Source organism: Echinops telfairi, unplaced genomic scaffold, assembly GCF_000313985.2.
Source record: "Echinops telfairi isolate 266 unplaced genomic scaffold, ASM31398v2 ScPeMD7_443;HRSCAF=831, whole genome shotgun sequence".
NCBI lineage: Eukaryota > Metazoa > Chordata > Mammalia > Afrosoricida > Tenrecidae > Echinops > Echinops telfairi.
In genome coordinates this window covers 81695880-81719533 of record NW_022104341.1, presented here as the reverse complement: position 1 = coordinate 81719533, position 23654 = coordinate 81695880, and the positions used below count along the sequence as shown (strand labels likewise).

The 23654-nt window shown below is 44.8% G+C and overlaps 1 protein-coding gene across 6 annotated transcripts in view; it reads right to left on the bottom strand.

Moving 5' to 3' along the window:
• Positions 1–23654, bottom strand: part of MKNK1 (MAPK interacting serine/threonine kinase 1) — a 51337-nt gene that overhangs the window by 16165 nt on the left and 11518 nt on the right. For 2 of the 6 annotated variants that reach the window (XM_045291838.1, XM_045291843.1), the window contains exons 1-7: positions 18908–19141; positions 13191–13237; positions 12495–12601; positions 10070–10171; positions 7051–7148; positions 2879–2958; positions 1225–1298 (exon numbers count right to left, since the gene is read on the bottom strand). In XM_045291838.1, the coding sequence (XP_045147773.1) occupies positions 1225–1298; positions 2879–2958; positions 7051–7148; positions 10070–10171; positions 12495–12510 (370 nt within the window). In that variant the 5' untranslated portion in view covers positions 12511–12601; positions 13191–13237; positions 18908–19141. Of the gene's footprint in view, positions 1–1224; positions 1299–2878; positions 2959–7050; positions 7149–10069; positions 10172–12494; positions 12602–13190; positions 13238–18673; positions 18786–18907; positions 19142–23654 lie in introns of those variants that run through there. The other 4 variants (XM_045291840.1, XM_045291839.1, XM_045291842.1 and 1 more) reach the window with 4 other exon arrangements.

Sequence of the window (23654 nt, the reverse complement as noted above, 5' to 3'; positions counted from 1 at the left end):
AGAGCTGTAAGAGTCCCCAATAAATTCATTAACAACAATAACAACAACAACAACAACAAGAGAACACATCCTCAGGCACCAAGCATTTCCATGTAGCCTTCTACTCAGTTCCAGACACTACCCCCACCCCAAGCCTTGGCCTTGGAAATGTGTCCTGGGGTATGGTGACCAGGAGGCCAAGGAGTGTTGAAAAGCAAGGATGCTAATTTGAGGGCTAAGGTGCACCTGAACCAAGCCACAGCATTTTCAATTGCCTTAGATGCATGTGATAGTTGGACATTAAATAAGAAGACCGAAGAAGAATCAATCCATTTGAATTGTGGTTCTGGTAAAGAACATTGAAAGTATCATGGACTGCCGAAGAAGAAACAAGTCTGTCTTGGAAGAAATATAGCCAGAAGGCTCCTTAGAGGCAAGAAGGCAGGACTTCAGCTCATGTGCTTTGGACATGTTGTCAGTAGAGACCATTCCCTGGAGAAGGACATCAGGCTCAGTAAAGCAGAGGGGCAGCCAAAAGGAGGAAGGCCCTTGACAACATGATTGACAAAGAGGCTGCAACAATGGGCTCAAACAATAAGAACAATTGTGAGGCGGAGCAGGACCGGAGCAGTGTTTCGTTCCATTGTACATGGGGCTGCTATGAGTCAGAACTAACTTGACAGAACCTAACAACATCATCCCCTTCTCTTCATCAGCAGAGCAACTTAAAATGTTTAGCTCAGTGATACTACATGTGGGGTGATGGCAGTGGTGGTGGTGGTGGCCCAAAGCAGAATCTCTCCATGGGAAGGGAGCACATTCTCAGGCCTCCTTTCTATGGGGGTCTGTCACCCAAACAATAGGTCCCTCTTTCCCTCCCTTCCAGTGAGCCTTTCTAGATCTCTCAATGCATGTGAGCGCTTCCACCCCATAATTAATTTAGCTAAGTAGTGAACATGTCAAAATAGGGGATTGATAAATTGGTGACTAAATGTATCTATATATGACTCCTATTATAATGAAAAGGCATTTATAGAATGCCCACACAGGTGACATTCTAAGCTCTGCAAAATGCTAATTATCATCCTTCCCTCCGGCCTCCCTTCTCCCGAATCAAGGGCAGTTTTTAAGTCCTTCATCCTTTTTATTAGCTTGACTCGTTTTAGAAGTCTCTGGGATTCATGATGGATGATTACCACCCTGCGTCTTAATCAGAAGTCCAAACACATACTCAACAGTAAGTACCTCCTTGCAATTTCTCAAAGACCAAGTAAAACCTTGCGTCATCTTCAAAGAATTCAATCAGCTCCAAAATGTTCCTTAAATTGGGAAAAAACAGGAGAGGGGGTTAGACAAAGAGGGAGGAATGGCATCATGTTAACGTCTGCTTACAGATATACAACAACCACAAAAGCCATACACAACATCCTGTAGCAGGGCAGACATCAAGCCGAAATTGGAATGCTTATTAAAGACTGGGGTTTGGGAAGCAGCCAGTGGTGTTAGCAAGATTCAGGTCACCTTATCTTTCCATAATGTTTAGTCTCTGGTGTTTTCGCCAAGTCTGTGCTGTCAAAGCCCAACCCTAAAACCCACTAGGTAGAGTTATAAAAAAGTCCCGGTCACATTAAACTGAATAAAATCTGCAGCGACTGGAAGCAATTGCGGCTAATAACACTGAATAGTAGGTGTGTGTCCTGGAGGCAAGAAGCAAATAATTACTTGCCCTCCCTCTTGCCCATAAATCATGGGGCAGTATTTACATTGCCTGGAGAAAATGGAAACATCTGTCAAATAGACTTGGGGCCTAACGTGGGCACCGCTAGGCCCTCACTGCTAAGCGCTGCTTAATGAAACGCTGCGTCCCTGGCCGCGGTGGCACTTGCGCCTTCCCCGGCGAGCACTCTGCCTGCCAGAGCACTACAGTGCTCTGCCAACAAGGTCGTCTTGTAACTCAGTAGGGAAGCCACCAGCCTGGATATAGGAGGTGTTGGGGGCCATTTTCTCTTTTAAAGAACGAAATAAACCAAGTAGAATCTCTAATGCTGAGCTAAGAAGCTGCAGGGCTGAAAATAAAAATCTGTCCCTCATAAAAAAATGCTTACCACTTTGGGAGACACCACCAGGCGTTTACTAGTATGAAGGCGGCCAAATAAGATGGTCAGAATGGCCTAATTTGAGAGAAGGCTGTGGAGGCAGCTTCTGGAGTTAAATCAACAGCGGGCCCCCATCCTCCCAGCTTAATGACAAAGCCATCAATACCAGGCCACTGGCTCCCTGCTGACCGGGCCATGCAGGGAGGGAGAGGGGGAATCAGTCTTTGAGGTGACCCTGATTTAAAGCCACAGTGGGAGAGTCATGCAGTTGGAGCTGGTGGTGGACTAGACTGCCTGGACTGGACGTTACCTTGGCCCAGTTATTAAGCTGGGGGGTAAGACCAGGCTTCCCGACCCTTAGTGTAGCTGCCCATATGTGTACAGGCTAGGGATGGAAAGACAGTAGCGACTATTCCGAACAGTTCTCATGATCTATTTCCTTAAACTTAGCCGAGTTTACCACAGGCACTGGGGGAAAAAAAAATCCATCTTTTGTGTCCCAAACAGGCCACTGAGTCATCGTACTCTCTCTTCTAATTTGCCTGCGCTGCTGACATTCATACTATTTCAGCCCCAACAGAAGATGGACCGACCCCTTGGCTGCGGCGTCTTCTCCCCCTTCTTCTCTTTACCAGTGAAAGCTGGAAGGCGCCGAGTGCAGTTGTGCAGGAAGGAGTGAGAGCTAAATGCTGGGGTCAGGAGATGGAAAGAAGCAACTGCTCTTTCTGTGGCCAAGCGTCACACTAGGCTCCAGCCACCCCCCATCCCCCCTACCGCACCAAGGGACCCAACATTGTACTCACTTGTTTCCTTGACACTGATAGAGTGTCTCCACCTCTCTAAACACTCTACTCCGACTGTGTCCTGCTTGCTTTTCGATGATCTGTGGGAAGAATAAGAGTTGGCATGTGCATTACTACCCCACCTCCATGACCTCACAGGCGCCTTCTAGGAGACTGCAAGGCCAAATTCAGTCCAAATACAGGTTCAGGTAGGAGTCTGGAGTGGGCTTTGGTGTCACAGACACTGTGGATCTGTCAACAAAGCAACGGACTGGCTGGCCCACAGCCTTTCCAGTCCAGCTGAGCCTGTTTGAGATCTGGCCAAGCCCAACATCTAGAAAGCCTATAAAACACCCAGGGGAGACTGAGGCAGCTAGCAAGATGTTTCCAGCTCTACTAGAAAGCTGAAAGAGCTTCTGGCTCTGGAGGAATTGTTGGGGGCTGGGGGACACAGAGGAGAGGCACTAAAGCTCCCAGAGCTCAGCTCCAATGCCACTACTACAATGCATCCAGCAGGGATAAGCTCTTCCCCTTCTGAGAACACGTTCCGCAAACACCATACTAAGGGCCTCCGAGACACACCTCATCTCAGTTAACCCTTACGACCATCCAAAAGACAGGAAGAGGCCACACATTTCCCCACAGCTATGGTAAATGACACGGCAGGCATTCTAGTCCAGAGCTGACACCAAAGACCTTGCTGTCCTATACCTGCTTATGCTGGACCCAGATTCTCTTAAAACACCCTGAGGCTTTCCCTCTCCTACATGCTGTGGGCTGACTCCCGCTGCTCCCCTTCTCTGGGGATTGGATAATGAACCAACAGATGAGTAAGTGGTTTATGCGGGGTCTTGTTGATTCGGGAAAGCTCTCTGGACACACTGAGGGCCCCTGACCGCTGTAAGTGGAGCCTGTAGGGAGGTCTTGGCAGCTCCCAAGTGCCAAGTGGGCGGCACAAAAGATTCAGGCTGCCCCTTCTGCAGGGAATACTGCAGCAGAAACATCCATGAGGTCTCAATGAGGCCCGTGTCTGTTAGTAAAAAGCTCTGGGCCCATTTTTTGAAATTGGGGAAATGGAGCACTGAGAAACAGAAGCTATTTAACTCATTCATTCACCAGGCATGATGTCGTGATGAGGCTCTTCTGGCTTGTCTTTGTAATGCCTACCAAATGGGTAGAACGATGCCCATGTGAGGTGTTTGTGACCCTACAAGGGGATGGGCTAGCTTGCTAATAATATAAATAAGGCACAAGACACCCTTGTGGGGTGAGACTAATGTGCATGGAACCCTCATGTGGGGACTGGTCAGTTCTGCCCTCCTGCTAGGTTTAAAACGAGCCATCTCGCTACCATCAAGGAAGAAAAGCCAGGAGTAGAGTCTATCCTCAGGATCCAGAGATCCCTGCACCTCAACTCCTTGATCCAGGAGACAGGGAGCTGTGACACCAGACAGCGGCACCAAGTAATGGCAGAGCAGAACTGAGAGTAGTGCTAGGCTTCCTGGCCCAAAGTGAGGAGCTGAGTGCCTTTGGGCTGGTGGTTTTCTGGCAGAATAGGTTGTCTCCAGGCACTTAATTGGGGGAGTTAGAGCTGAGTGTCTCCTGGCCTCAGCTATCTGACCAAGCGGGAGCTTATTTGGCTGAACTGCATTTGCCCAAGCAGGGCAGAGGCCAATAGGCTATGGAGCCAAGAGGCGAAGAGTTAATAAACGAGATTTGTGACACTTAACCCAAGCAGACCACCAGGGTGATGGCTTGGGTATGCCTGCGAACATGGCTGAGAAGAGGCTGTCCCAAAGAACATTTTCCACTGTGTCCTTGATCCTGAATTGTAACTGAACTAGTTACTTCCCAAATGAGCTCCATGAGCATAAGCACAGTGGAACAGTTGTGTGTGGCCACTGCAGTAGTTCTTGAACCCGCAGAGAAGTAGAGTGCGCTCTGAGAGGAATGGTTGATGAGAGAACTGGGAAAAAGGTTGGAGGGCAAAGGCATGTCTGACCTCTGGCTCATAATTGGTCTTGGGATGCTGTTCATGGTGACTTTCCTCCTCCCCACTTGTGAAGTTAGAGCAGGTCAGATGCTGCCCCCATGCCATTGTTTCACCAGGCATTCCAGGTCAAAATCAGGAAGGACTTTCTCACAGGCAGGCCAGCAGTTTCGCTGAGGAGGCATCATCGTGTGCTGACTAGCAGAGATGTGGAAGGAGAATCTGGACAACTATTTGATGAACTTACAGAGCAACTTCAAGTCCAAATTATTTTGAAATTGAATTCCAACTCTGAGACTCTAAGATTCATCAGTTGCATGCTTTTGGAAAAAGCTTTCATAAAAGAAAGCACTATGGAGCCATGCTGGGAGCAGCTGCTCTAGGATCTAGGAGTTCTCAATAAGGAGGGAGACAGGAGACATGGGCGGGCCTGCCAGAGCAAAAGGACTGTAAGCCAGAGTCCAGTGTTTGCTCAACAATGTCAAGGAGCATGGAGGGAGTGCCAGGTCATCCTCCTGTGAACCTATCTTGATGAAATAGATCTGACATTCACAAATGCTTTGAAAGTTAGTTTACATTTCTAATTTTTAACCACACTTAACCATATTTTTAAAAGTTACTTCTAATTAATGCCAGTGTTTCAAAAAAATAATTGAGGTAAGCTCTCATTACCACAGAAAGCAATGCTCCAGCTGGAAAAAGGGAAAGTGGTTTCTTTTATAATCCACAGCTGGGACTGGGACTGTGGACAGTTGATTAAAAATACGACAAAATGCTTCTTTCATGAGGCTGGGCTTTTCAGTGTGAAGCAACCCTTCCACCTGGTGGTGCCTCAGATGGATGATCTGAAATAAGTGTAAGTTGCTCCTTTGGATTTAAGACCTTTGCTCTGGGAGTGGTTCTCAAACTATGGTGGTACCACAGTCACCTGAGTACTTGGTAAAACTACAACTCCTGATCAACCATCTCAGGCCTTTGTGCTATATTCACTCTACAGGTGGTTCTGACACACACATAGGTTTAAAAGGGCCTTACAACAGGGGGGCTCAAACTTTAGTGAGTACTAGGATCACCTGGAGAGCTTGTTAAAACTCATAGTACTAGGCCCATCCCAGTTTCTGATTTAGTATGTCAGGATTCCAACTCATAGCAACCCAATAAGGCCGAAGAGAACTGCTCTACCGAGACAAACTGCTTCACTTTTGTACCATGGAGTGGCTGGGGTTTTGGAGTGCCAACCTTGCAGTTAGCAGCCCAACGGTGTAACCCATTACACCACTGGGGTGTGGGGCCAGATAACAAGCTCTCAGGTGATGCTGATGTTGCTGACCTACAGACCACAGGCTGTAAGAAGCACTGCTTTAGAGTCATTCCTTGTTCCACGTGGAACAGGGACTGGGAGTACAGGGGCTAAGTGAGCAGCTACTCCAGGGCTACTATGCTCATAATTAAAGGCAGGAATGAGGCTAGCGCCACCTCTTGCCCTAAGCTGGGTGCTCACATTAAGCTTTGTCTCCCATCAGCATGATGATGTTCATCATGTGGATAGTGATTTTGTTATTTGTAAACTCCATCTCAATCAGTTCTATTTGATTTTCATCTTCATAACCACCACCAAGACAGCAAGGGCAGGTACTATCATCTTCAATTTAGACATGTTGCTGCTGAGGATTATGGAAGTGCAGTAACTTGCCTGAAGTCTCATGGTGGTAGTTTGTTACAACAGACTCAGGTTGTCATTAGGTGCCTTGAAGTCAGCTCCAAGCCATGATGATCTTAGGCATAACTGAACAGAATGATGTGCATCCAGACACCATCTTCACTTTTGTGGTTGTTCCCAATATAATCCCAAGTCTGGGTGTCTACTCCCTGAAACTGACTTTGTCAGAAAGCTGCAGCTTGCTTTGAGTCAGGCATGTTCTAAGCACTTTACACATAGAACTTTATTAAATCCTCATGATAATTTTTCATGGGTTCAATTATTATACCCTTTTTACAGATGGAGAAACCGAGGAACAGAGATAAAGTATTTTGCTCAAGGTGATACAGAAAGTAGAGCTCAAGATTTGGAGCTATTTACTACCACTCTAGGGCCCCCATTCGGATCCAGCCACTATGGTGACTGGTAAAATGTGTCTGGATTAGGACAGGCCAGCAATGACTCATTTGCCAAGTAGAACCTGGCCCGAGATGAGACACTCACTTTGACAGCATACTCTTTGCCATTCTGCAGGCTCACGGCACCTTGAACTTTGGCATAGGCTCCCTCTCCCAGCAACTCGGAGGTCAGCTTGTACACATCTAGAGGTGAAATGGATGACAGGAATAACAGATGAGTCAACCCTTTGCAAGCTAAAATGGAAAGAAGAGCTCTGTCACTCAGCTCCCCTGGTGTGACAACAGCACAGGCAGAGCAGGCCCATGATGACACTGCAGCCCTCTGCTACAGCAAGGGAGACCTACAGCTTGGCCAGTCAGCACAGATCTGTTTCCCAACAAGACCTCCAGAAAGAAATCTGATTTCTTGTTTTAGAGACGAGATGCAAGAGTTTCAATTCAGCACACATTTCCTGAGCACCTACTATTGTACCAAAGAGTACACAGACAGAGTGAACTATAAAAAAGTTATATTAGGGGTTAAACTGTGTCTCCCACCAAAATAAGTTCATGTCTTAACCCTGAGTACCTGAGAATATGACCTTATTTTGCAGATGTAATTCATTATGTTACAATGAAGTCATACTGGAGAAGGGTAGGACCTAATCCTACTGGTGTCCTTATAAAAAAGAGAAGCGACAGAGACAGACAGATACAGATGAAAGTCATGTGAAGGCAGAGGCAGAGGTTAGAGGTTGCTGCAACAAGTCAAGGAGTGCTTGGGGCTACTAGAAACTTGAGGAGGAAAGGAAGGAGTTTCCTTCACAAGGAACATGGTCTTGCCAATGCCCTGAATTCTGACTTCCAGCCTCCAAGGTTAGGAGGATAAATTTCTGTTACTGTAAGTCACTCTGTGGCTGATATTTCATTATGGGATCCCTAAGAATCTAATACAACTCCATACCCTCTAAAACTCACAGTCCAGTGGGAAGACAGACACATACACAAGTGAATCCAGAATAAAGCAGGCAATGCTAAGCACCATCAGAGAGGAACAGGATACATGAAAAACAACACACACACACCAAACAGCAGGGAAAGGGAAAGATGAAATCTGTTCATTGAGTCGGGGTCCTCCTAGGAGGGGTGTGAGATGAATGGCATCTTCCTTCATTTAACGAACACCTACCATGTGCCAAGCTCTGTGCCAGACACTGGTGGAACAAAAGGGACTGAACTACTTGCACTGTTTTCGTTTGGAAATCAGTGGCAAGAAATTTCTGAGAAACTTCTGAGAAGTTTCCAGATGTCATCCACAGGAAATAAGAAAACAGAAGTAGGATGCAAAGAGAAGCCTCAAGGTTTTTAGGGTACTGACTCAGAGCAATTCTAGCTGAGTAACATGCCTGGGCTGAAAGCCACTTCTGTGTGACCTGCCCAAGCTCACACATCAGGACGAGCTCTCTGAGCCCCTTTCAAAAGGCACTCCACGCCCACGGGGCCTCCTCCTCCCTTGGCTGGATCCTTTAGCTTTTTCCTCTCGAGCAGCCTACCATTTGAACCCACAGATGGCGCAGAATATTTGTAAACTCTGAAGTTGGATTTTATCATTCTTAGTCAGCAGAAGCCCAGAAATTGCACAAGCTACCCTTGAATAACAGGAAATAATCTCTTGTCTTCAAGGAAAGAGCGAGACCTATTGATTTGGAAGCTACTCTAAAAAAACTTGGAGACTTTTGCGCCCCCCGCGCCCCCCCCACGTTCGAGTCAAAGGTAAAAACAACAAAACAAAACAAACAACAATAAAATCAAACAAACAAAGACTTCACTATGTACGTTCTTGGCTCTATCAGGGTTTTGCCTCACAGCTGCTGTTTGTAACAGCAGATGGCACACTGTTGATTGCAAGTATTTGAAATAACATGTTTCTTTCACAATGAACACTTTGGCGTTACCCTTAAAAAAATATGTCGGATATGTAGGTGGTTGAAGTTTCAATATTGCTGACTGAAAGTTCTTGTTAGACCCACTCTACAAAACAATTCACTAATATATCTTCAATGATGGAAAGAGGGACCATGGGGGGCGCCATTTCAAACTCCCAATGAAAGAAGCAAGATAGATGAAGGAGGACACAATTGTTCCTAGGAACAGCGATTGACCCTCTCAGCCCTTTATGAAAGTGTCCCACCATTTCACCCCATCACATACACAGTAGTGAGGACCAGCATTGAGCCTGGTGTGCCTTGTAGACAGGGTGTTTAAAAATGTTTGACCATACACTAATGCACCATGTGAACATCAGTTTCCACGACTCTTGAGACCAGAAGACCTAGATGGTGTCTGGCTACTACTATCAAGAGATCTGAAAGGGATTGCATTAGAGGGTTCTGGGTGGAGTGGTTGAAAATGTGGAACACAACTCAAACCCGTAAAAGGGACCAAGTTTATTGGTGCAGTGGATTGTTGGAAGCCCTGAGACTAGGAGCCATAAGTTAAAAAATAAAAAGTTGATGCTCCAGAATCGTGTCTCCTGGGGACCACATGCACCTTTTAAAATGGGGTCAAACATATACAAGGGGACTTCCGAAAGTTTATGAGAAAAGGGAATGAAGAGATAATAAAATTTTTCTACAAATTTTTGGAAGCCCCCTTGTACAGCCACTGTCTTTAAGAGTTACATTCTTTAAAAAAAAAAAAAGAGTTACATTCTTTGCTTATAGAAAATTTAAGTTTCACTTGCAGCCATGGCCTTTTGTGTTTTCCCTCCCTCCTGCAGAGTTGTTCTCCCACTCAGCAGCCCCTCCAGGGCAGTGGAGGGAACGATCACACAGACAAGGAGTGAAAGCAGGTGATCTCATTCCCTATACGCCAGGCTGCTCTTTCTGACCACTAGGAGTTGGTCTGGTTATTCAAAGAAGGCCTGTGACTCACCTGAGAGTTTGCCCTCAATCCACTCTCTTAGTCACTCATGTGTAAACCCTCTCCCTTCTTCTCTTTCATCACCTATCAAACAGATAACCAAGGCTCTCAGATGATTCGTCTTATGATCTAAACCCATGGGCTGTCAGGATATTCCTCCATACCTGGGGAGCCATACGGGCCCAGAGAACTGTGTGACTGACCTTCAAACTTTCCTGGCAAAGAGTCAGTGGCCCGGGCCTTCCGCTTTTTCTTCTTCCTCTTGTCACTCTCTGCGATGGGAAGGGGCTCACTGCTGCCCATATCTGAGAGATAAGAGAAGATGGAAGGCAGCATTACTGGATTGATCAAGCGACACATTTACGCTGGGGGGGGGGCGGGAGGGGGAGGCACTCAGGAGCTTGACGCTGATGGGTTTTAAACATCTGTGAGGACTACTGATTTGTTTTAACCCAGGAGGCAAAACTAAAGGTAAAGTCATTATAGGAGATCATTAACGATGGATAGGAACTCAGACAGGTAAGCTAGATTAAAAGAGGCTAGCTGACCAAGCTTGAACCAAGCTCATTAGCTGGAACCAAGCTCATTAGCACATGGATTTACATCTGCCACCAGCCAAACACTATGAAGGGGGCTTCAAAAAGTTCATGGAAAAATGGAATTAAAAGATAATGGAAGTTTCCCATGAATTTTATGAAGTCCCCTTGTATTCCTCAAACAGAACAATAAATCCATAAGCAGAATTCATTTGTGACATCCTCCAGCCTCAGCACCAGAAAAGCGGGGCCAGAAAGCCAAGCAAGAAAGGGTGGGGAGTGGGAAGTGGGGGTAGCATCCATGGGGATGAAGTCACATGCTCAGCTCAGTAACAAGTGCTGGGTGTGCAGCGGGATGCAAAGGGCCTTCAGTGTGATTGTCTATGTGAAAGTAGCAATAAGGGATGGACCTGGCTTGAGAATGGCCCCAAATTACAACATGTCCAAGAGCACAGACTTGAGTCCTGTGCAGTCCATAGTGTCTTGCCTCCCCAACCCCTACTGCCTTCATTTGAGAGGACACAAGTTGGGCTCATACGGAAGACTGCAGGTGACAGGTCTAGGCCAGGATGTTGGATGAGGTTGCTTATTGCAAAAGGGTTACTATCCTTTATTGGCAAGCACCTGGCTCCCCTTCTTAAAGGGTGGATGGCTAAATCAGACATTCAGACACTCGACAGACTGGGCAGGAAAGAGTCTAAACAGAAAGAATATGCAGGAGAATGAGATGGGGAAAGAGAAAAGGAGGAGTAATGAGTCAGTGCCCAATCACAGAGCTGTTTCTAAGACACTCCAGGAAGGGGCCTTCCCCTGTTAAAGATAAATTACTTATAGAACATGTCATGGCCCTGTTCCAGAGTGGAGCCTTAATACTCTTTGCCTGCAGTTAGAAATAATAAGATTTCTCTGAAGTCTCTGGGTCTAAATCCCCACTAGGGTGATTAAACCTTTACATCCTTCTAAAACAGAGGCACTCGAGTGCTGATGGGGCATTCGAAGCGAGAGACTTTTCGACCAACCTTCAATAAACACAGACTCTGGGTGGTTGGCTTTTTTTTCCCTCCCTGAGATTTTAAAATGGAAGCTGGCTTTCTCACCATTGAGGGAAAGGCCTACTCGCTTCTCAGAGACCCGGGCTGAACACGAGCAGAGAAACGGCAAGGCAGCTCAGCAAGATTGATTAGCATGGGTGCGTGTCTATGCACCGTTCTCGGGAACAAGGACGCACCAGCCATTAGGAGAAAACACTCAGGATGGCACTCTTCAATGCCACAATCCAGAAGGCATAATTAGGCAGCCAGGTGTTTGCCAGCTCAATTTGGGGGCATTCTTCCTTCCATTCTGGGGATCTGATAACAGATTTTAGGTACTTTTGAATGCACAGCAGATAAGCAAATAGATAAAAGGAATGCACGAGGGTTTCAAACTATTACTCCAGCTAGCAGCTTCAAGCACTCAGGGGCCTTCAAGAACAATGGATTCTCTGAGGACTGCAACCTCCTAAGAATCTCGATACACTAGTACCCAAACAAACCCCCACCAGGTCAACTTACAATGAAAAAGGCTGCCCAGATACTGAACATCGTGAGAAATTCTACAGGAATATATTCTTCAGGCCTTCACGAAGGGAGGGAACACTGATCAGGGGAGGCAGCAGGCTAAGCCTGTGGTGGCTCAAAGCCCCCTCAGGCAGTCCTGGCTCCCTTGCCCTGTCCTTGTGTGCAGTCTGGTGTCAAGCCTCGGCCCCATCTATTTTCCCATCAGCACTGCAAGTGGAGCACAGTGGATAGATTCTGGTCTCACCTCCCTTTCTCCTTCCCCTGCCCACACTCGGGTGGAGGGCTCAGGGCAAGGAAAATAGCCAAAAGGCAGGCAAGGCAGAGGAGCGGCAGGAGAGCTGGCGGCATTATAATTCACGGGGGATACAGAGACATACTTATAGCTCTAGCAAGAAAACCCTGTTAGCGGCAATTTATACTTGGCTTTTACCATCGCCGGGCTGGGGAGCCTCTTGCGAAAGAAGCATACCTCTGGGCACCGCCACACACTCACTATTAGATTTTATGGCTTTACACACACAAAGACAGAGTACCTGGTCTATTCTGCATGGATTTCAATGGAAGAACATGCGCCAGAAGGGACAAATGGTTAAGGTTTTCCTTGGAAACAGAACTTGTTGAAGGAGAGTTGTTTTTGAAACTAGGAAGGAAAAATTGTAGGAAGATGGTAAAGTGAAAGAAGTAAGCGCTGACTTCCTTATTGACAACAAGGGTAGACGAGGTGTCACAATCTTACTAAGGGGCTGGCACTTCCCCATTAGGAGCCTGTCTACACACTGTTCTATCAGAGAATCCACTTGCAGGGTCAGTGGCTCGTCAGTTCATTTACTCATGCAATCACTGGATAGATGTTTCCTCAGGGTGCAAGCCCCCACAATCAAGCTGGACCTCCGCACATCTAGTCCCCAGAACCTAGGAATTCTTCTCAGTCATCAAACCCCAGCTCACATATTCCTTCCCCTCTGAAGCCCCCGATGGCTCTAGATGAGTTAAGGTCTGGAAATCATTATTCAGCATTAGCAAACACTAGGGGGGTTTACAAATCCCTTACCCTTTATCGTATTTTTCCACTCTAGTGTTCTGAAGCCCCTTTGTATATGCTATGACTGCACAGAATTAGAGTGAGTGCTCCAGCCTTGGCTCCCAAGGTCCACTAGAAGCACGGCTTGTATTTGGCCTTGAGCATTCTCCCCTCCATGTTTCTGAAGGCCAGGCTGTTCTCTACCTACCTCTGTCACTCCCGTAAGTTGTGGCACAACGTCAGAAGTATCGGCCACTGAAATGAAGCATATAGGTACTAAGTATTAGGCATAGTGTGTGCCATACCAACCACTTAAGTACCAAGTACACCCACTGAAAGAAATGTGGGCACACCTTGACCCTGCAGGTGTGTTCTACGAAGTCTCCAACAAACTTCCTCTCAAAAAACTCTAGGCCCTAAAAGGCCGTAAGTCTAGCCCTGACTAATGGACCAGGCAATGTGTCAGCTATTTCAGGGGAGGAAGTGAGCACTTCTAGATTTTCACCCAGAACCCAACTGAACTGGAGGCTCCCAGCACTTCTGCTGCCTCCAGCTCTTGCCTTCAATGGTCCACATTTGCTTGGCCTGGTAGCACGGGAGTTGAGGAGGGTGCACACTGGGCTTGGAATCAGGAGACTAAGGTCAAAGTCCTGTTCAGAAATCACCAGATATGACACCAAGACCAGGTATATCTGCCACTTTAAGTCTCAGTTTTCCAATCTATAATGTAAGTTTAAAAATAATATCTGTCCTGCCCATTTCTCACATTTACTGTGAGAGTCCAGTAATACATTTAAATGATTGTGCTTCAGAAAACTTAGGTGTATGCACATGCACGCACACACACACACACACACACACACACACAGCACGCATACGCACGCACACGGATGCACAAAGTAGAAAGACTGGAAGGACAGATGCAAATATGTTCATACTGCCTCAGTTTTAAAGAGTGTATATTATCTGTCAAATGGTCTAGGTATTTGATATACATTATTTCGAAATCTCACAATGATCCCATAAGGTGAATTTTTGCGATATATCAGGTGAAGAATAGTTTACCAAATGTCAAACATCTAGTCTGTGGTTTAAATGGGATTCAGACACAAGGCTGTGCTGTCAAATCTAGGCTGTTTTTAATTAATAGTTTTCTCTGTGTAATGGGTAATTCTAGTTTCGTCTTTATATTTTTTCAGTGTTCTCCAAATTATACACAATGAAATCTATACTGATCATGAAAAAAATAAATGGTACTATCACTTTTATATATTATTAGGATCCTATTTTTAAAAGATAGCAAAGCTGTTGCCTCCAAATTAAATCCCACTCATAAGCAACCCTATAGGACAGTGTAGCATTGCTCCATAGGGGATCTAGGGTTCCTTTATCAGAGCACCTGATCACATCTTTCTCGAGTGGAGTGGCTGGTCGGCTTGAACCACCAACATTTGGGTTCAGTGCTTAGCCACTGTGCCACTGGGGTGCTTTAAGAGGCAACACTGTGCAATAAGAAAAACAATGAGGATTGTACAACTCTCCTCAATATGATTGAACTACTGAATTGTATGATGTGTGACTTATATGCCAATGAAACTGTTGGAAAATGTCAGGGGTAAAAATGCTCTGAACATTTAAGTCTGGTAAGACCAAGTTTATTTCCTGACTCTGCATCACTGTATGGGCTTTGGCAAGTTGCTTAGCTTCTTTGAGTACAGTTTCTTTAAAGATAAAATGAGGGTAAGAATAAGGCCTAGCAGGGGAACACTGGCAGAGGCTGATGGTAGGGAGAAGCAAAGAAGATACCAAGCTGCTGGGATGGCCAACAGAAAAGTGGGTGAAGGGAGACATCAGACATGGAAAAACAATAAGAATTTATCAATTATCAAGGGTTCACAAGGGAGAGAGGGTGGGGGAAAGAGGGGGGAAATGAGAAGCTGATACTAAGGGCTCAAGTAGAAAGAAAATATTTTGAAAATAATGATGGCAACAAATGTACAAATGTACTGACATGCAAAACAAAACCCTTCAATGCAGGAGGACAAATGCCATGATAGGGGAGTACCAGCTGCTGTGGAGAAGAGAGGCAGCTAACCCCATTGGTAATAAGAGACAGCTATGCTGACACTTGGAGAATAAGTAGGAGCTGGCCAGGTTGGGAGAGTGCCCCAGACACCGCGTGCTAGGTGGATACACCTGCATAAAGGCAACATGGCCAGTCAGTGTCACTGCAAATCATTTGGGTCGGCTGGAGCAAAGAGTAGTCAAGACAGTGATGGAAAATCGACTGCAGGGGCAGGTCGGGGTAGACCATAAATAAGAGTCTCATCATCGTAGGTAATCATCGATATTTCTGTTCCTAGGTATACGCTCACTCTGTTTTGTCCACATTTCTTATTCTGTTTTCTCCATTAAAATAAAAGTAGGATGCGTGCTCTCTCTTTGTGAAACCTGCTCTTTAACAAGTATGGATTGGTTGTACTAGCACTGCAGTAGGTGTTACGGATAAAGATCCAAGAATCAATCTGGCTCCTTCATGGGGAAAGGGCCCCAGAGAACTCACAGAGCAGAGGAGGAGGGGTGGAGGGGTCACACCTAGAGGGGTTACAACAACAGGTACACCTGACATGCAAGTATCCACCCACTTGTCTCCTGCCAAGATGACCCCAAGGCTGCCTGCTGAAAGAATTATGTCCTTTCTCCATAGAGTGTTATGAACCACACTGTCCCCAGAGTCACCAGCTCTGATAACTACGAGGGCAAAGCTTCCTGGTAAGAACACGGTTTCGCTGGTTAACACAGCTCTCTGCCCGCTTAGCTCATGCTCCCAGCCACCTGAGTTCTTTTTAAGTCTATGATTCACTGTCTTCTTCCCAACCTGTAAATTATTTTCCTCAGTCAGACGAGCTTTCAAGGAAAGGATATCAATGAGAGCAAGCTGATGTGTATAATTACCAGTTCAGTTCTCAGCCAGCAGCTACCAAAGTGCCCTGAAACAAATGAAGAGCTAAGAGAATGAAAAGAAACCGAGAGAATGACAATGGGACCTATTCTTGTTGGGGAGACTAGGTTCAAAAAACATGGGGCAAAAGAATTAATAATTTGTAAATTATCAAGGGTTCATGAGGGCTGGGGGAGCGGGGAGGGAAGGGAAAATGAGGAGCTGATACCAAGGGCTCAAGTAGAAAGCAACTGTTTTGAGAATGATGAGGGAAGCAAATGTACAAATGTGCTCGACACAATGGACATATGTGTGGATTGTGATGGGAGTTGTACAAGTCCCAATAAAATTATTTTAAAAGAAAAAAGAAAGGAACAGAGGAAAGGCCTGGGGAAAGTGACCGCAGAACACTTACTTCTTCGGAGCAGTACAGTAGTTACAGTACACGCTACTGCTATCATCTGTATGGGGGCTTCAAAAAGTTTGTGGGAAGATGCCATTATCTTTTAATTCCCTTTCTCTGCAAACTCTTTGAAACCCCTCATAGTACACACAAGCTTTTATGGTGTTGGCTGTACGCCAGGTGATCTGCTAAGCATTCTGTAAATACTCCACTATACATATACTGACTTCTTTAATCTTCACAGCTGTGAGGTAGTTTTGTTTTCCACATTTTACATATGAAGACACTGATACAAAGAGAGTAAGTGATTTTTCTATAGTCACATAGTAAATGGCAAAGCTGGATTTAAATCTAGATAGCTAGTTTAGAATGTAACAATTTTACTGTATTTAAATATTAATGCTGAAAGGCAGAAGGAAGGTAGTCAGAAAAAATTAGCCAGGTACCAGCAAGAATGTTTTTCTTTAGAAACCTAATACAGAGCTTCCCTACTGATGTGCTGTGAATGGAATATTGATCCTCTTATCAGCCCTCCACTCCATGGTCTCATTATTTACTCAAGTGTGCTGAACAATACCACTTCCACTCTGTGTCATAATGTCAAAAAAGTTGGGCAATGCTGCTCTAGCTTATTATATACAGGGCTTACTACCACATTGTCATTATTATACTAAAGTCGAACTGATCAGGGCCTTGTTCTGAGGTCAATTTGGATAAGTGAGCTTCAGAAAGTTCATGGACAAATGGAATTTGAAATCAGGAGATTTTTCCACAAAGCTTTGGAGCTTTCTTCATATTTTGTGTTTTGATGAAAGATGAGCTACAAGCCAAAGTCCAACAACCTTATTTCATGGAGATTCTGGTATCATGCATAAGGCTTATGTACTCCTCTGTCTGACCCATTTGTTGGTTGATTGATTTCTGATGGCATCATTACTGTGTAGGGCAAGCACAAGAAAAGGGTACACTTTTTCAAGTGGAAGCTAGTCAAATTTTACACACGATGGATGAAAAGAGTCACTGTGAAATGAGCCCATTCATAAGGCAATCTGTCTGCAAATGTGATGTTAAGGGACTGAGGTACTTCATAGGTGTCCCCTATAAATTCTGGGCAACTTGCAGAATGAAGTAATCTGATAAAAAAAGAGAAAGCAGGAGGAAGGAAGCAGGAGGAGATGATGGCACTGTGGAGGGACGGGAGGGGAGGACAGCAAGACCTGTTAGGACAAGTGGTTTGAGGTAATGGTGAGACACATCTGGTCTCCAGTTAGAGAGCCTTTTTAGAAATTTTGGCACAAGGGCTCAGAACATTTTAATTCACTTTTCAGATAACCCTGAGTATTCTTTGATATGACACCCAAACTCAATCAGTGATAATATATAAAGATCTGCAGTAAGGAATCGGAAACTCTTATCCATGAACTTTTCATACTTTCTTATAATAAAATCCATTGGTCTATCTTGTACTTTGAAAATATTTGTTCTTGTACAAGATTTTATAATGCCATATTGTCATGGACTGAATTTTGTCCCTCTCAAATCTGCATCAACATGGCTGGGCCATGAATTTCAGTGGTTTGATAGTTATGTAATGATGATTTGGCAGTTATATAATGGCGTAAGTTGGCAGTTGTGTAGTGATGTAATCATTCCTCATGATGTGTTTTGATGTGATCAGCATAATATTATGTAAATTTCCCCTCACTTTGAAATGACTGAACCAATCCCTACTCTGGAACCAATGTCTACTCCAACAAATTCTTCATCACAATCACTCTCACCTGCTGCTTTTAAATCACTTTTCTTGCACTAAAACCAAAAACCAAACTCAGAGCCATTGAGTCAATGCAAACTCATAGCAACCCTGTAAGACAGGGCAGAACTGCCTATGAGTTTCCGAGACTAACTCTTTTTTTTTTTTAAGACTAGAACACTTTACGGGAGTAGAAAGTCCCATCTTTCTCCTGCAAAGTGGCTGATAGTTTTGAACTGTTGATCTTAAAGTTAGCACCCCAAAGTGTAACCACTACGCCAATAAGGCTCCTTTTTGCATTAAAGTAAAACTAAATAAGAGTTGTACGCATCTTTTTTCATTTACCTTCAAACTGGGCTTAAAGACACACTTAGGGACAGATCTCATATGTAATCTAGGGGTTTCCTGTAATGTCTAATGTCGGTATACATAATAAACTAAACAAAACAACCCCAAGAGACACATCTGAACTAATTATCAATGATCACATCTAAAGATAGAGCCTGGGTGGGTGTGAGAATTTCACACTCTTATCATATTTTGTTATAATGTGGTTGCCCTGTTGTTAAAAGCAATGAAATACATTTTACTTACTACATGGTTTTCCTTATAACTGTCTCTGCAGTTTTTTTCTGGTGGAAACGTACTCCTTCCCACTAAGCAACAATTTTCGGTACAACAAGCAGCCCAGCTAATCCTCGGAGCATGACGAACTACTGAAAACATCATCCGCTTACACAATCCCGGCCCGTCTGCCCTCAGGAACGATCCGTCAGTTTCAACTGGAAGCAATGTAAGAGCAGAAGTAAAACATACATCCAATCTTACCTATAGGTTTGTCCAACTTTCGAGAAGTGAACGCTGTATTGAACTGGACTTCCCAATGAAGTAGTGCCCTGTCTGGGGTGGGTGTCTTCCAGCTATAGGAAGCATTTCAATAGTCTGTGTGGGACAGACATTCTTCTGTTCTCTGTCTTCCTTTTTTTCATCATATCTGGGAGGATATTCTTCAAAAAGCAGAAACCGAAAGGATATAAAAATGCTTGGCTTCTTTTAGAGAGCCTGCGAGGTTAAAGATCAATGTCAGTGCTGTACAAGCCTATATGTTACACCAATAAATTCATGTAACACAAGGCAAGTGTAGGTTTCCTGTCTCTTAACTCAGACCCGTGAGCATTTCTAAAGTCTCAAATGACTTACCAAGAGTCTGAATGAAAGTTTCAGGATTCTATTCTCTTGTGGGATTCCAAACCCCAGATGACAGAGATGAACCCCTCTGCTATAATGTGGTTGACTCTCAAGGAGAAGGTGACCGCTGACACCTTTCAGCTGCCCACTTCTTTTCAAGATGAATGAGCTCTGGCTTCTCCTCCTAGTGGCCAGGTCCAAATCTCATGGGCAAGAGATAATAAGGCCAGGAAGATAAAGGAGATGCTGAGAGCAGCAAGTGGCATGAACGGGAACAGGGCTTTATGCCAAATGCCTAACTATTCCTGGTTTTAAATCTGGTGACTTCATTTTCTGGGTGCTATTTTTAGGTCCTTACAAGTGATAGCTCCAGCTATCACTTCAAAGTTGCTATGTCAACTGCTGCTCTGTGAAATATGCACTTCCCCCTTTCCCAATGGAAAAGCCCTGGATAGGGCAGCTTAAATCTGAATTAAATCTGGGCCCTTGTGTCAAAATTTCTAAAAAGGGTTTCTAACTGGAGGCCATATGTGTTTTACCATGACCTCAAACCACATGTCCTAACAGGAATCACCGCCCTCCATTGCACCTCCTCATCTCCCACCCCAGCCCCCACCTACTGCCTCCTTCCTCCAGATTTCTCTTCTCTATCAGATTAAATCATGCTATGAGTTACCCAGTTATATAATCTCTATGGCATCTCTAATATCCTTTCCCTGATCCTCATAAACTCCACATGCTCATGACTGTCAGATATTGCCATGCTGATCCCTCAATCTGGTATATAGCTCCTTGGAAAATAATTTCTATCGATCCTTCAAGGCCCATTGCAAATTACATCCTGCATGAAGTAACCCCAACTCTTTCTTCTACTTCTTCAGCATTTACTCCATCCCACCAAACCAAACCCACTGCTATTGGGTTGCTTCCAACTCATAGGAATCCTACACACGGTTTCCTAGATTATAAATCTTTACAGGAGCAGACAGCCTCATCTTTCTCCTGGGGAGTGACTGGTGACTTTGCACTGCCAATCTTGTGGTTAGCAGCTCTGGGTCTAACTCGCAGCACCATCAGAGCTCCTTTCTCCAGCCCACATTATACCATTAGTTATAACACTGCAGCGATGGGCAGCTTTCATGTGGCCTTCCTCATCATGGTGTTGAAACTCCCACAAAATGAATGGGTAACCTATACAAATAAGGTGTGTGTGGTACACCAAGGGAGATAGATTGCTAATTGCATAAACAAGGTCTGTGGCAACCTTGTGATGATGGGATCATACAAATCAGGTATATGGAACCCTATTGAGGAGATTGGTCAGTTTTGCCATCCCACTAGACTTTAAATGAGGCATTCCAGAGGTGGAAAGAAGACAAGAAAGCAAACAGCAGCCTTTGAACCAGAGTAGCCTGCCCTGAGAACATCCTAGACACAGAGACCAGAGAGAGGAGAGAGCCGTAACAATGGAGACAACACAAGATGATGAGAAGGAGTGGCAGACGAACAGCAGCAGTAGAACCAGGAGACGAGTGTCAGGCAGCACTGTCGTCACCTTGTTGTTGTGAGGTGCCATCAAATCAGTTTAGATCCATAGCGACTTTATGCACAACCGAATGAAACACTGTCCAGTCCCACACCACCCTAAAAATTGTTCCGATTCCTGAGCCCATTGTTGCAGCTACTGTGTTGATCTATCTTGTTGAGGGCCTTCCTCTCCACCAAGGACCTAGATCTTCACTTAGGGCCCTCTTCACCCACAGCCTATAAAGCTAGGTGACGCCAGTGACCTATGGAAAGATTAAGTGCCTGCAGGCAGGAGGCTTTCTGGAGGAGTGTGATACCATGGGCACTTACTTAATAGTGCAGCTCTGCAAAACTTGCCCCAACAGGCTAGGGATTGAGGGGTCAAGACACTGAGGGTCAAGGAGAGTGCTGCTCACAGAGAAGTGGTTTGTCATGCCCAAAGAACAGTCTCCTGAGTTGTTCCTCTTCCTGAATTGTAACCTGTTACTTCCCTACTAAACCTCTCAATTGCGAAAATGGTTTGTGAATTCTGCATGGCCACTGTAACAAATGATCAGAGAAGTAGAGAGTGGGCAGTTCGGGAGGGATGACTGGTGTCGACCGGAGAGTGGAGGTGTATGTTCAATGTCCATCTCCTAAGAATGAGCCCACAGGCTGATGCTGACTTTCCTCCTTCACGTGGCCCAACTTCCCCGTGCCATTTTCACAAACAAGCAAAGCTCACTAGCCACATGCGTGTGTGGCTCTCCCATCAGGCCATAAGCTCCTGAAAAACAGGGATATATCTTTTTATCTTTGCATTTGTGCCATTTAAATTAGTATCTGGCACAGAGAAGCGCTCCAGTAAATACACGAATGACTTTATACAGAAACTATCCCCTTATTGTCCAAAAGAGATGTTAGGACATACAGTAATCTGTTCTTTGTGCTTTTTATTCCCAAATGAATCTGTGACCTAATGAAACTACTTCTGGGGCCCATGAAAGCTCAGGTATATCCCTGCCTTACCGCAACCATAATTCCAGGGACAGCCTTGGACTACTTGAACTTTTTGGCTTTAGTTTTACCATAGATTTAAACTCCATTTGGTCTCTTCTTGTTGCCTACAAAAGGATCCCTGGTGCTGCAATGATTAAAGCACTTGACTGCTAACCAAACGGTGGTTCAAAACTGCCAGGAGTTCCAAGGAAGAAAGATGGAGCAGTCACCTTCTGTAAAGATTCACAGCCTTGGAAACCCTAAGAGGCAGCTTTTTGGAACTGACTCAGCAACAGTGGGTTTTAGTCCAGGCAGTACAGTCGGGTAAGCATTAGACTGTTAACCATGAAGTCGGCAGTTCAAAACCACCAGCTGCTCCTCAAGAGAAAGATGAGGCTATCTACTCCTGTAACGATTTTACAGCTGTGGCAGTCCTAAATAGAGTTGCTATGAGTCAGAAATGACTTTATGGCAGTTGGTTGTTGTTGTTTTTAATAATAGGGGTAAGCAAATTACTTTTTATATAAAGAGCTAGATAGTAATATTTTAGGCTTTGCATGTCATAATGTCTTTGCTCAACTACTCAATCCTGCCTTTGTAGAGAGGAAGCAGACATCAATTAGAGGGAAACAAATGATCTCAGTTCTACTCCAGTAAAGCTCTGTAGAAACTGAAATTTGAGTTTAATATAATTTATGTTATGAAATATTAATCTTTTGGTTCCTGTCCCCCCCCAATCATTAAAAAAATGGCTAAGTTTGCCTTCCCCTTATCTACTATAAAAACCCTCCAAACTCCTTTGTGGACTTCTCGTACTTCATACAGAGTATTATTCAGCTGTGGAGTCATTCTAGTGCTGGGGAAACAGAATGTACACAAGGCCTAGACGCAAACCCTGGCTCTACCACCTACCTCTCTGTGCTTCACTGTCATCTATAAAATAGGAGTAATAATACATACACTATTGGGTTGCAGGGAGAACTAAAGGGGGTAACATATATGAAAGGAACCTTAGTGGAGCTGTGGGCCAGGTACTGCCCTGCTACTTACAAGATCAGCTGTTCATACCCACTAGCCGGTCAATGGGATAAAGATAAGGCTGTCTGCTCCTGTAAAGATTTACAGTCTCAGAAACCCTATACAGCATTGCTATGAGTTGGAACCAACTCGATGGTGGTGGGTTTTAGGTTTGGTTTAATGTACATAAAGCTCATGGCACAAAGAAATGCCTGGTATATGGTAGGCACTCAATACATGGTACCTATTTATTTAGCTTGTGGGTCAGCAAGGAGATCAACTATAGCTCTGGAAGCAACTGGGCAACAGGAGGGGATAAACTGATTACGAAGTACTGAGAGAGAATTTGGAGGTTCCAAGGTCCATGACCCACCCCAGATTCTAAGTGCCTAGTTGCACTGATAACTTCAAACAGCATCTCAGATTTACTGTACCACTTCTGCTCAGCAAGAACTCCCGACTGTTATAGAAGAATATGTAGACAAGGTGTTGAATGGAAAATCAATTTACTCTGTAAACTTTCACCCACATCACAGTAAGATACTTTAAAAAAAAAGAAAGAAAGAAAAGAATTCCTGACTCTCTCACTGTTGGAGTCTACTTAGCATTCCTTACCAAACACACACAGCTGGGCCTGGCATGGTCTCTTTATCCTGGCATGACTTCCAGGCACAGGTCTAGAGGAGGTGGAATGTGGCCAGACCAAGTTCCCACTGGAAAGCTGGGTCTTTAATGTCTGGACTGGCCAGGTCCCCTAGTGCTGTCAATTTTTCATCAATTCGCTGATGTATGAAGAATAAAATTCTCCAGTGCTCAATAACTAGACTTTCTGTTGAACTTTTAGGGCAAAACAAAACCATCTTAG